Here is a 13,820-nt window from a genome sequence, read left to right as displayed (position 1 = left end):
GGCCACAGTGTATAGCGTGTGCAGATAGCGGTCGGAGCGGGCGCGGAGCACGCGCGCGCGGCGCCGGGACAGCGCCGCCAGGCGGAGCTGCGCCGGCAGACCGAACGGCCGGTCTACTGATATCATCCGGGCGTCTGTATAAGCTACAAGGGTCTCACGATCTGAAAGGCGGCAACAAACTGGACGACAGGTAGTGCGTAGAAGACGGCCACAGTGTATAGCGTGTGCAGATAGCGGTCGGAGCGGGCGCGGAGCACGCGCGCGCGGCGCCGGGACAGCGCCGCCAGGCGGAGCTGCGCCGGCAGACCGAACGGCCGGTCTACTGATATCATCCGGGCGTCTGTATAAGCTACAAGGGTCTCACGATCTGAAAGGCGGCAACAAACTGGACGACAGGTAGTGCGTAGAAGACGGCCACAGTGTATAGCGTGTGCAGATAGCGGTCGGAGCGGGCGCGGAGCACGCGCGCGCGGCGCCGGGACAGCGCCGCCAGGCGGAGCTGCGCCGGCAGACCGAACGGCCGGTCTACTGATATCATCCGGGCGTCTGTATAAGCTACAAGGGTCTCACGATCTGAAAGGCGGCAACAAACTGGACGACAGGTAGTGCGTAGAAGACGGCCACAGTGTATAGCGTGTGCAGATAGCGGTCGGAGCGGGCGCGGAGCACGCGCGCGCGGCGCCGGGACAGCGCCGCCAGGCGGAGCTGCGCCGGCAGACCGAACGGCCGGTCTACTGATATCATCCGGGCGTCTGTATAAGCTACAAGGGTCTCACGATCTGAAAGGCGGCAACAAACTGGACGACAGGTAGTGCGTAGAAGACGGCCACAGTGTATAGCGTGTGCAGATAGCGGTCGGAGCGGGCGCGGAGCACGCGCGCGCGGCGCCGGGACAGCGCCGCCAGGCGGAGCTGCGCCGGCAGACCGAACGGCCGGTCTACTGATATCATCCGGGCGTCTGTATAAGCTACAAGGGTCTCACGATCTGAAAGGCGGCAACAAACTGGACGACAGGTAGTGCGTAGAAGACGGCCACAGTGTATAGCGTGTGCAGATAGCGGTCGGAGCGGGCGCGGAGCACGCGCGCGCGGCGCCGGGACAGCGCCGCCAGGCGGAGCTGCGCCGGCAGACCGAACGGCCGGTCTACTGATATCATCCGGGCGTCTGTATAAGCTACAAGGGTCTCACGATCTGAAAGGCGGCAACAAACTGGACGACAGGTAGTGCGTAGAAGACGGCCACAGTGTATAGCGTGTGCAGATAGCGGTCGGAGCGGGCGCGGAGCACGCGCGCGCGGCGCCGGGACAGCGCCGCCAGGCGGAGCTGCGCCGGCAGACCGAACGGCCGGTCTACTGATATCATCCGGGCGTCTGTATAAGCTACAAGGGTCTCACGATCTGAAAGGCGGCAACAAACTGGACGACAGGTAGTGCGTAGAAGACGGCCACAGTGTATAGCGTGTGCAGATAGCGGTCGGAGCGGGCGCGGAGCACGCGCGCGCGGCGCCGGGACAGCGCCGCCAGGCGGAGCTGCGCCGGCAGACCGAACGGCCGGTCTACTGATATCATCCGGGCGTCTGTATAAGCTACAAGGGTCTCACGATCTGAAAGGCGGCAACAAACTGGACGACAGGTAGTGCGTAGAAGACGGCCACAGTGTATAGCGTGTGCAGATAGCGGTCGGAGCGGGCGCGGAGCACGCGCGCGCGGCGCCGGGACAGCGCCGCCAGGCGGAGCTGCGCCGGCAGACCGAACGGCCGGTCTACTGATATCATCCGGGCGTCTGTATAAGCTACAAGGGTCTCACGATCTGAAAGGCGGCAACAAACTGGACGACAGGTAGTGCGTAGAAGACGGCCACAGTGTATAGCGTGTGCAGATAGCGGTCGGAGCGGGCGCGGAGCACGCGCGCGCGGCGCCGGGACAGCGCCGCCAGGCGGAGCTGCGCCGGCAGACCGAACGGCCGGTCTACTGATATCATCCGGGCGTCTGTATAAGCTACAAGGGTCTCACGATCTGAAAGGCGGCAACAAACTGGACGACAGGTAGTGCGTAGAAGACGGCCACAGTGTATAGCGTGTGCAGATAGCGGTCGGAGCGGGCGCGGAGCACGCGCGCGCGGCGCCGGGACAGCGCCGCCAGGCGGAGCTGCGCCGGCAGACCGAACGGCCGGTCTACTGATATCATCCGGGCGTCTGTATAAGCTACAAGGGTCTCACGATCTGAAAGGCGGCAACAAACTGGACGACAGGTAGTGCGTAGAAGACGGCCACAGTGTATAGCGTGTGCAGATAGCGGTCGGAGCGGGCGCGGAGCACGCGCGCGCGGCGCCGGGACAGCGCCGCCAGGCGGAGCTGCGCCGGCAGACCGAACGGCCGGTCTACTGATATCATCCGGGCGTCTGTATAAGCTACAAGGGTCTCACGATCTGAAAGGCGGCAACAAACTGGACGACAGGTAGTGCGTAGAAGACGGCCACAGTGTATAGCGTGTGCAGATAGCGGTCGGAGCGGGCGCGGAGCACGCGCGCGCGGCGCCGGGACAGCGCCGCCAGGCGGAGCTGCGCCGGCAGACCGAACGGCCGGTCTACTGATATCATCCGGGCGTCTGTATAAGCTACAAGGGTCTCACGATCTGAAAGGCGGCAACAAACTGGACGACAGGTAGTGCGTAGAAGACGGCCACAGTGTATAGCGTGTGCAGATAGCGGTCGGAGCGGGCGCGGAGCACGCGCGCGCGGCGCCGGGACAGCGCCGCCAGGCGGAGCTGCGCCGGCAGACCGAACGGCCGGTCTACTGATATCATCCGGGCGTCTGTATAAGCTACAAGGGTCTCACGATCTGAAAGGCGGCAACAAACTGGACGACAGGTAGTGCGTAGAAGACGGCCACAGTGTATAGCGTGTGCAGATAGCGGTCGGAGCGGGCGCGGAGCACGCGCGCGCGGCGCCGGGACAGCGCCGCCAGGCGGAGCTGCGCCGGCAGACCGAACGGCCGGTCTACTGATATCATCCGGGCGTCTGTATAAGCTACAAGGGTCTCACGATCTGAAAGGCGGCAACAAACTGGACGACAGGTAGTGCGTAGAAGACGGCCACAGTGTATAGCGTGTGCAGATAGCGGTCGGAGCGGGCGCGGAGCACGCGCGCGCGGCGCCGGGACAGCGCCGCCAGGCGGAGCTGCGCCGGCAGACCGAACGGCCGGTCTACTGATATCATCCGGGCGTCTGTATAAGCTACAAGGGTCTCACGATCTGAAAGGCGGCAACAAACTGGACGACAGGTAGTGCGTAGAAGACGGCCACAGTGTATAGCGTGTGCAGATAGCGGTCGGAGCGGGCGCGGAGCACGCGCGCGCGGCGCCGGGACAGCGCCGCCAGGCGGAGCTGCGCCGGCAGACCGAACGGCCGGTCTACTGATATCATCCGGGCGTCTGTATAAGCTACAAGGGTCTCACGATCTGAAAGGCGGCAACAAACTGGACGACAGGTAGTGCGTAGAAGACGGCCACAGTGTATAGCGTGTGCAGATAGCGGTCGGAGCGGGCGCGGAGCACGCGCGCGCGGCGCCGGGACAGCGCCGCCAGGCGGAGCTGCGCCGGCAGACCGAACGGCCGGTCTACTGATATCATCCGGGCGTCTGTATAAGCTACAAGGGTCTCACGATCTGAAAGGCGGCAACAAACTGGACGACAGGTAGTGCGTAGAAGACGGCCACAGTGTATAGCGTGTGCAGATAGCGGTCGGAGCGGGCGCGGAGCACGCGCGCGCGGCGCCGGGACAGCGCCGCCAGGCGGAGCTGCGCCGGCAGACCGAACGGCCGGTCTACTGATATCATCCGGGCGTCTGTATAAGCTACAAGGGTCTCACGATCTGAAAGGCGGCAACAAACTGGACGACAGGTAGTGCGTAGAAGACGGCCACAGTGTATAGCGTGTGCAGATAGCGGTCGGAGCGGGCGCGGAGCACGCGCGCGCGGCGCCGGGACAGCGCCGCCAGGCGGAGCTGCGCCGGCAGACCGAACGGCCGGTCTACTGATATCATCCGGGCGTCTGTATAAGCTACAAGGGTCTCACGATCTGAAAGGCGGCAACAAACTGGACGACAGGTAGTGCGTAGAAGACGGCCACAGTGTATAGCGTGTGCAGATAGCGGTCGGAGCGGGCGCGGAGCACGCGCGCGCGGCGCCGGGACAGCGCCGCCAGGCGGAGCTGCGCCGGCAGACCGAACGGCCGGTCTACTGATATCATCCGGGCGTCTGTATAAGCTACAAGGGTCTCACGATCTGAAAGGCGGCAACAAACTGGACGACAGGTAGTGCGTAGAAGACGGCCACAGTGTATAGCGTGTGCAGATAGCGGTCGGAGCGGGCGCGGAGCACGCGCGCGCGGCGCCGGGACAGCGCCGCCAGGCGGAGCTGCGCCGGCAGACCGAACGGCCGGTCTACTGATATCATCCGGGCGTCTGTATAAGCTACAAGGGTCTCACGATCTGAAAGGCGGCAACAAACTGGACGACAGGTAGTGCGTAGAAGACGGCCACAGTGTATAGCGTGTGCAGATAGCGGTCGGAGCGGGCGCGGAGCACGCGCGCGCGGCGCCGGGACAGCGCCGCCAGGCGGAGCTGCGCCGGCAGACCGAACGGCCGGTCTACTGATATCATCCGGGCGTCTGTATAAGCTACAAGGGTCTCACGATCTGAAAGGCGGCAACAAACTGGACGACAGGTAGTGCGTAGAAGACGGCCACAGTGTATAGCGTGTGCAGATAGCGGTCGGAGCGGGCGCGGAGCACGCGCGCGCGGCGCCGGGACAGCGCCGCCAGGCGGAGCTGCGCCGGCAGACCGAACGGCCGGTCTACTGATATCATCCGGGCGTCTGTATAAGCTACAAGGGTCTCACGATCTGAAAGGCGGCAACAAACTGGACGACAGGTAGTGCGTAGAAGACGGCCACAGTGTATAGCGTGTGCAGATAGCGGTCGGAGCGGGCGCGGAGCACGCGCGCGCGGCGCCGGGACAGCGCCGCCAGGCGGAGCTGCGCCGGCAGACCGAACGGCCGGTCTACTGATATCATCCGGGCGTCTGTATAAGCTACAAGGGTCTCACGATCTGAAAGGCGGCAACAAACTGGACGACAGGTAGTGCGTAGAAGACGGCCACAGTGTATAGCGTGTGCAGATAGCGGTCGGAGCGGGCGCGGAGCACGCGCGCGCGGCGCCGGGACAGCGCCGCCAGGCGGAGCTGCGCCGGCAGACCGAACGGCCGGTCTACTGATATCATCCGGGCGTCTGTATAAGCTACAAGGGTCTCACGATCTGAAAGGCGGCAACAAACTGGACGACAGGTAGTGCGTAGAAGACGGCCACAGTGTATAGCGTGTGCAGATAGCGGTCGGAGCGGGCGCGGAGCACGCGCGCGCGGCGCCGGGACAGCGCCGCCAGGCGGAGCTGCGCCGGCAGACCGAACGGCCGGTCTACTGATATCATCCGGGCGTCTGTATAAGCTACAAGGGTCTCACGATCTGAAAGGCGGCAACAAACTGGACGACAGGTAGTGCGTAGAAGACGGCCACAGTGTATAGCGTGTGCAGATAGCGGTCGGAGCGGGCGCGGAGCACGCGCGCGCGGCGCCGGGACAGCGCCGCCAGGCGGAGCTGCGCCGGCAGACCGAACGGCCGGTCTACTGATATCATCCGGGCGTCTGTATAAGCTACAAGGGTCTCACGATCTGAAAGGCGGCAACAAACTGGACGACAGGTAGTGCGTAGAAGACGGCCACAGTGTATAGCGTGAGCAGATAGCGGTCGGAGCGGGCGCGGAGCACGCGCGCGCGGCGCCGGGACAGCGCCGCCAGGCGGAGCTGCGCCGGCAGACCGAACGGCCCGGTCTACTGATATCATCCGGGCGGTCTGTATAAGCTACAAGGGTCTCACGATCTGAAAGGCGGCAACAAACTGGACGACAGGTAGTGCGTAGAAGACGGCCACAGTGTATAGCGTGGAAGTTATAGGTATCTGTAGGTACCGACTTGGCAAGAGACTGACTCGGGAGGGGCCGTCGTAACCCTCAAATTCCTATGGATATTTGACGTTTAAAAAGCACTGAAAATGTGCATAGTTGGTTTAGTTACACTGACTCTATAGCTACTTTTAAAAGATACAGTTACAATTTAGAAGTTGCGTCGAACCTTACCTGAATATTACTTTCATTTAGAACCCGTCCATTACTATCAGTTGTGGATTCCTGTGGGGAGGTAGATAGTTGAGAAGCACCTGGCGAAGAGATAGGAACTTCTGGTGACACAGGAGTGGATCTATCGGGAGCGTCCGATAGGATGATGACTTCGGGTGAACCTACAGGAGTGGAGTTGACTTGTCGTGTCGAGCGGATAACTTCAGCAGAGGCTGCAGGAGTGGAACTGGCGGGTGGGTTGGTTGCAACGGGCGTGGTAACTGGGGTTTCTATGGGTGGGGCAGGGGCCGTTGGTGAGGCAGCCGGTGAGGCCGTTCGCTCCTCGTCTGAGTCTGTGTCACTGTTGTCGCTGCTGTCAAAGGTCGCCGCTGAAACCAGATCCAACATTTATTATTATAACCATCTGATTAATCTGAAGTTGTATTGAAAACTCCATTTACTTATAGTTCATAATGACTTACTGGAGTCCCTTCGTCGTCGTGTGGGTGAAGCGGCTGAGACACTCGCGTCTATCTGCGACGGCTGCCCGTCTGTCACTGAAGACATGCAACAAATCACAATCACATATTGCATCACACATGATCTGAACATCATCCTAATGACGTAGGTTTAGACGGTAGTATAAGATGTCACAGGCCACGTATCGACCAAATAAAGTCAGGTTATTGTAGGGGAACTCTGGGCTGATTTCCTGTCTATAATATACGCTTGTTTATCTTATCTTATCTTATAGTTTCGGGGGCCCTTACGGATACACTTCGACCCATAGGGATCTTTTGTGCAGTTACCCCCTAGGAAAGATCCGTCCGCTACTCAAGAGCCTTCCCCACCATCTCCATATGCCGGATGATGGACCTTATGGGTAGCTTTTGGAATTCCTTTGGTACCAGGTAGCCTGTTCCAAAGTCCTTCATTCTTTGTCTGGCGAGGGCGTGACATTCACAGATAAGGTGTTCTATTGTCTCTTCCTCTTCGCCACACATACGACAATCGGTGTTTTCAGCGTGCCCCATCTTGGCCAGGATTCCCTTGACCCCGTAATGGCCAGTAAACACCCCCGTTATACGCTTGTTTAGAACACAGTATGTCACCAAACGCGCCAGGAGCCAGCGTGGTAAACGAGTCTATCTTCATTATTTTCTGCTTTTGTAAATATGTGACTAATGTGGCTTTCCATAGAGAAAGGTCCCTATTCCTTATGCTCCACGTGCATAAGGACGTTGCCATTACCTGTTTTAAAATATGTTCACGCTTGCATGCAGATTGCTTGCACGGAATTCTTATATTGTTACTACATCTTTACATAACTGATCTATGCTGTGTGAAAGATGATATGAAACTAACGCAAGTGAATGATGAGATGACGGGTGATAGAGAGTTATGGAAGAGAAAGACATGCTGCGCCGACCCCAAGTGAATGGAACAAGGGCAAGCGAATGATGATGAACTGTGTTCTATGCAAATAAATCCTGTACCATCAGGAGCCAGCACGGCCAGAGAGCCGATGCGTCGCGACAGCGGCTCCCAGCGGCGCGCCAGCACCAGCGCGCCGAACGCTACGTAGAACAGCAGGAACATTGCTAACGTCACACAAGCCGCTAACACGTACTGTCCGCGGGACAACGCTGCCTGAAACAGTCACAATATTTCATCAGCATCAGCCACAATAAGCAATAGGGATCTCCTTTTCCGTCTTCATCTCTTTGTCGAATTTTTTGCAGCCTGTGTTGCTCAATCGTAATCAGTGGCGTAACTAGGGAAGGGGGGCAGAGGGGGCAAGTGCCCCGGGCGCCATCCAAGAGGGGGCGCCCAAATGGGCAAAGGCAGCAGCAGGGAAACTTTTGTCAGTAGTCAGGGGGCGCGAATTTGGTGACTGCCCCGGGCGCCATATCCTCTAGCTACGCCCCTGATCATAATTAACGGATAGATAGATAAAACTTCCATGCACCTTGACAGTGAATGTGATAGTCTTGGTAGTGGGCACATATTGTCTTTCGTCCCTTTCGCCCCATAATGCGGCTTCTATCAGCCAGTCGAGATCATCATCGGTATCGTCGCCACGGCACGGCCTCTGGTCCGCGCGGACTACGGCCACCACTAGGAACCCGTATGGGTACGAGCTGCGCTGTAACACAGAACTATTTTATTAAAGCGATCTACATCAGATCTATAATAATCGTAAGAAGAAAATTTGACTTCAAGAAACAATACACCATTATTCTATGATCTTATGAAGAATTGAAGATGGTTGAATCCTTAAGTAGCTAATCATTTTCATCTTTCCTTGAAATGTAGCTTTCCAAGTGCAAATTCACGTATTACTAACAAAAGTAACCAAGATATTTGTAGTTCCCTCGATTTTTCCAGGATCCCATTATAAAGCGCGCTCCAGACTACGCTTTCGATTTCGCTCATTAGCGAACTAGACTCCACACTCGCGTTCGCGGCTTCGCGCCGCGATTCGCGCACGAGAGTGTGGAGGGCCTCAAGTTCTTGACTTGCTGACAATTGGGCCAACTGTGAATCGGTCCCACCATCTTCAGGTAATTGGGGCAACATACATAAAAAAGAATAGCCAAACTCAATTAGTTAAACTATTGATAATAAATACATACCGATAGTTGCACAGCTCCTGACTTTTCCACGGTCATCCTAAGACCGATCATCTCTATCGCGTCAGTCGTCTGCGCGATTGGACACTGAAAAAAAAACGTCGGGTTAATAATTTTGGTACAAAAAACCGTATTCATGAAACATTGGATAATCGTTAGGAATTTAACGTTCAGTTCAGAGTGCAGAGAAGAATTAAATATGTCAGAGCGAAAGAGTAGTTGTATCGGTGTTGTAGTACAAACAGCAACACTCCGTCCATCGTTGGACCATATTACAGAAGGGATAAGGTCCATTGATGTACAGTTAACAGTGTGGGCGAAGATTTGTGATGAGACCTGACTTGTGGCAGTCGCCAGCTGTCGAGAGCCAACACGGCACCGTCGAGTTTGTGTCGGCCGACTTAACGGATTTTAACGTTATATTGTCTTCGGTTACCGCGATAGTTACTCATGAAATAAAACTATAAAAATATAATAAGTTTTCATGGATTTTAACGTTCTTATTTCACTTTGTAGTTCGCGAATTGTATCAGTTAACTGGTCTATTATCTTTTCCATAGAAACTATGGCACTATTAATAGCTTTTACAATCGCGTCATTGTTGATTGGCGACATTTTTTGTTCGTTTTCGTACAAATTATACACGAGCGCAAAGATGCGCTGTTATCGATCGGAGTGAGCGAGCGTTCTCGCATCGATACATTCAGCCAACACCATAAATCGTCTGCAGTAACATGTAAAGAATATCAGAGACTCACCGTATAGTTCTGTACGGAGACGGTGGCGCACACCTCATCTTCGGCGCTCACTATAAGTCTTGCTCGATCCTGGTCCTCTGGCCACCGGTACAGCGCAACCAGAGGTGCAGTCTGCAAATTGCGATATTTTAGTTTTGATAGCCAATATTTGAGTTGTAGACGTTATTATGGGTTTATGGGACATCGAAGTAGAGTCCGCCGCCGTACAAACTTGAAACTTCCAAACCAAACCAACCAGGAAGATTAAAACAGACAGACGTACCATATGTACAGTGAGGTTCGAAATCCTGGGCGCCGGCAAGGGGGTACAACTGATGCAAGGGGGTGCACTTGCACCTCCCTGGCAGGAAAGAAAACGCATAGGAAAAGACCGGCCAAGTGCGAGTCAGACTCGCGTTGCAAGGGTTCCGTACATTACACAATATAAACTAGATATCTATGATTTAAACAATGTATTCAATTTTTTCGAATCGAAATTGCATGGAGAAATTGTGAATGGAATTCATTAGTAATGAATCATTACCTAAGTAACCGAATGCTAAAACTTTCGATGACTCCATGTTATGACACGGCGCCCCCACATTTTCAATTAAAAATGACTGCGCGAAGGACAATGACTAAGATCTAAGCGAAGTTTAGGACATGTTTTCTGAAGTTATCCGCTACTGATATGGGGCTCAGCAGGGTCTGATTTCAGAATTTTTCTCCTTCACTTCGCACAGGCCATGTGGCCACGAAATGTATTGAAATATATGTAAGGTGCGGGCATTACCTTTGTAATTACGAACGTACTATCTGTATTGTACTGAATGAGGAAGTTCCTCGCCGGGTCGGCGCGCAGCGTCACCTCCACGGGCGTGGCGCACGTCGATCCCACGTGTAGCGTGAAGCCACGCAGTGCGTCATTGTCATTGCCATCTAGGGGATGACATTGAAACTTCATTGGAACTACATATTTAAATAGTTTTGATTAAAGGTTGCCGTCTGATGCAAAGAATATAATACTCACTAGCATGGAGACTATATAAAGGAGCCAAATCTCTATGTATGAAAAGTGTCCATCAAAAAACAGTAATTAGGCGGCGCCACCATACACCGAAATACTACCAAAAACAACCTACGGAATTTGAAAATATTTATCAGTACGGTTTTTACTCACTATTATTTTTAGTCGCTTTTGGCGACATGTTTCGGATTCTTTGGGAATCCATCCTCAGGCACGAGTGTCCGCGGCGGTTGTAGGTCGTGCACAACATGTCGCCAAAAGCGACTAAAAATAATAGTGAGTAAAAACCGTACTGATAAATATTTTGAAATATGTCTCACGATAGTTTAAGTGCGACTACGGAATTTGGTCGGGTTATTTGTTGCCTTATATGGTTCATGTTATACTCATGTCCCAGAGCCTAACTAGCGCCACCGGAGAGATTAGGAACTATTATTTAAAGCTGAAAGCGGTCACTTTTGCAACAATTCTGCCATAAGAGATTGGCATCCTTTCTATACCATCCATACTCACTAGTCTGATGTCTGTTGTGGTAGATCAAAAAAAAGTTATGTTAGAATGATAATATATTTATCAGATCCAACAGATCCGATTTCGCTAAATAGTTTAAAATGGCATTATTCTATTAAAGTTTATCAGCAGCAAATATCCAAATTGTTTTCCACAGATCCAACTAAACGGACCGACAATGGGACCAGCAATTATCTATAGATGGGAGAACAAATAGAGTTAGACCAAGAAAAGTCTGCAGAGATTTTGACAGCACACGCAGTGCCAGTGTTATTTATACGTCATAATTTCATAGAAGTTTGACGTTAAAAATAACACCTGCACTGCGTGTGCTGTCAAAATCTCTGCAGACTTTTCTTGGTTTAACTCTAATAACTAAAGACTTGGAAGCTCCTCCTTCGAAGTTTTGAAGTCGGTTAAAAATCATAAAGTAACCAACCACAATGTTCCGAGTCTGTCTGATCTCCCCCCGCTCCGTCGGGGCACAGCGTGCGCGTGAGTTCATACAGCAGCCGCTGCTCGTGGTAGTAAGGGAGCTGCCACGTCGTTGCACCTGTGGAACGAGATAGTTCAAAAAAAAGTCATCGAATATATTTATATTAGTAGTACTCAATATCATTATGTCACGTCGTCCACAACGTGTCCCTTCCCGCACTATGCTGTCCCGCACACTCCGCGGGCTCTACAGAAAACCAGCGCCGTTGACTACGCCAGTCGTGCCAGCTGCATTGCTGAGTGGAGGCCATTTCGGCTTCACGTCTTTTGCGTCTGCGTACGTAGCGGGTTTTTTAAACCATAAGTTTTATAGTCAACATTATTCATTTTACAAATTAGTTTACATAAATAATTACCTAGTTTATTAGATAAGGTAATTATAAACTAACAACTCCATAAATCGGTGTTTATGAGCAAAGGTTTTAAGGGCCCTCCACACTCATGCGCGAATCACGGCGCGAAGCCGCGAACGCGAGTCTGGAGCCTAGTTCGCTAATCAGCGAACTAGGCTCCACACTCGCGTTCGCGGCTTCGCGCCGCGATTCGCGCATGAGTGTGGAGGGCCCTTTATATATGAGCTAAAGGTTAGCCCATGTAGCATTTATACGTCATTATAACGTCAGCGACGTCTTTATGACGTCACAATGACGTCATTGTTACGTCAATAGACGTCACATTGTTACCTGGGAGACCAATGTTAAAGGCTCCGGGAGTCATCTAGTAGCATTTATACGTCATAATGACGTCAGCGACGTCATTATGACGTAATAATGCCGTCATTTTGCTACCTGGATCTGACTGTTGCCGATTGGAGCTTAAATGGGTAGCAACTAGCCCGTACTGAAAATTAAATTGGTATAAAATCGAATGTACTTATAAACACTAACCTTTAGCTTTAAGTTTAATTTATTTGTTTTGTTGTCATTTTGTTACTAACAACTATGAAGTCTCTTCTTAGAAATAAAGATATTTTATTATTATTTATTATTATTAAATGCGTCGCATTCACTGGTGGAGATTTCAATGATCATGATACAGATAATATAGAATGTGGTTACCGGAGCGCTGCCGCGCGGTGAGCAGCACGGGACGAGCCACATCGCCTGCAGACACGTGAGCTGTTATTCGCGCCGGCCATAACATTTGCTGCTCTGTCTGTCAACCATATAAAATCAGAAGTTTATAGGGTGTTGACTCAGGGCCAGGGTAGAGCGAGTGGAGCGGCCGCTCTAGGCGGCAGATGGCAAGGGGGGCGCCAAAATGAGAAAAAAAAAAGTTTTAAAAGACGCGAGTGTGACGCAGGCCCACTCGTTCGTTTTGCTTTTGGGTAAAAAGCTTCAACGAAGGGCGCCAAAACCCGATTTCGCTCTACCCTGATCAAGGACTCGGGCCGGCACTGGGTGTTGTGTTTGTATTTGTACTACTTACTAGGAATTGAAACAATTCTTGGATCTGCTATTGTCAAACAATTGTAGTCAAACATTTTCGTCACTGAAACTACAATAACAATACAATACAATAAAAATACTCTTTATTGTACAACGCCTCAATAAAAAACAATACAGAAAGAATACAGCAACAGAAGTAGAGGTAAACAACAGGCGGTCTCCGCGGTCTTATATCGCTAAAAAGCACTAAACAAAAACGAAACGGCATATCTACTTTACTTTAAGAGTATCATTTCATTCCATTTGGAGTTGAAACTCTAGGTCCATGGGGTCCCAGCGCGCATAAGTTGTTTGCAGAAATCGCGAAGCGTCTGGTTGACGTAACTGGTGACCGAAGAGCTGGCGGCTTTCTCGCACAACGTATCAGCATTGCGATACAGCGGGGAAATGCCGCCAGCATCCTTGGTACAATGCCTCAAGGGCCTATTTTAGATTTAAGCTAGTTATTAATTTCGTTTACGTAGTACCAATGTATATATCTTGTATGTAAATAAATGTTTATACTTTAAAATTGTAGCCACTCAATGTTCAGGTATTATTCCCCAAAGAAAATTTAAATATCCTGAGGGCCATTGCACTATCCCACTAACCCGCGGTTACCGGTTAAAACGTTAACCCAGTGTCAAATTGTACTGGTAACCATGGTAACTCCAGATTTAACCGGTTAACCGTTAACACCGGGTTAGTAGAATGGTGCAAAGTGGCGCTGGCGGAAATATTTGGCCTGTATTAGTTAAGAAATCAAAGCATTCGCTATATTACGAGAGTTACGAGTATGCCCGAGCTTTTACTATTTGATGTTAG

General features: G+C 52.9%; 1 protein-coding gene across 1 annotated transcript in view; it reads right to left on the bottom strand.

Moving 5' to 3' along the window:
* LOC134742839 (SID1 transmembrane family member 1-like) overlaps positions 1 to 13,820 on the bottom strand; it is a 33,420-nt gene that overhangs the window by 18,412 nt on the left and 1,188 nt on the right. Inside the window, exons 3-11 of the mRNA XM_063676051.1 lie at positions 12,627 to 12,723; positions 11,513 to 11,626; positions 10,330 to 10,475; positions 9,558 to 9,668; positions 8,803 to 8,886; positions 8,136 to 8,312; positions 7,663 to 7,816; positions 6,649 to 6,723; positions 6,188 to 6,555 (exon numbers count right to left, since the gene is read on the bottom strand). Coding sequence (XP_063532121.1) covers positions 6,188 to 6,555; positions 6,649 to 6,723; positions 7,663 to 7,816; positions 8,136 to 8,312; positions 8,803 to 8,886; positions 9,558 to 9,668; positions 10,330 to 10,475; positions 11,513 to 11,626; positions 12,627 to 12,723 — 1,326 coding nt within the window. The remainder of the gene's footprint in view (positions 1 to 6,187; positions 6,556 to 6,648; positions 6,724 to 7,662; positions 7,817 to 8,135; positions 8,313 to 8,802; positions 8,887 to 9,557; positions 9,669 to 10,329; positions 10,476 to 11,512; positions 11,627 to 12,626; positions 12,724 to 13,820) is intronic.

The sequence above is a fragment of the Cydia strobilella genome, chromosome 1 (genome assembly GCF_947568885.1).
Source record: "Cydia strobilella chromosome 1, ilCydStro3.1, whole genome shotgun sequence".
Taxonomy (NCBI): Eukaryota; Metazoa; Arthropoda; class Insecta; order Lepidoptera; family Tortricidae; genus Cydia; species Cydia strobilella.
This window is presented reverse-complemented; position numbering and strand designations above follow the sequence as displayed.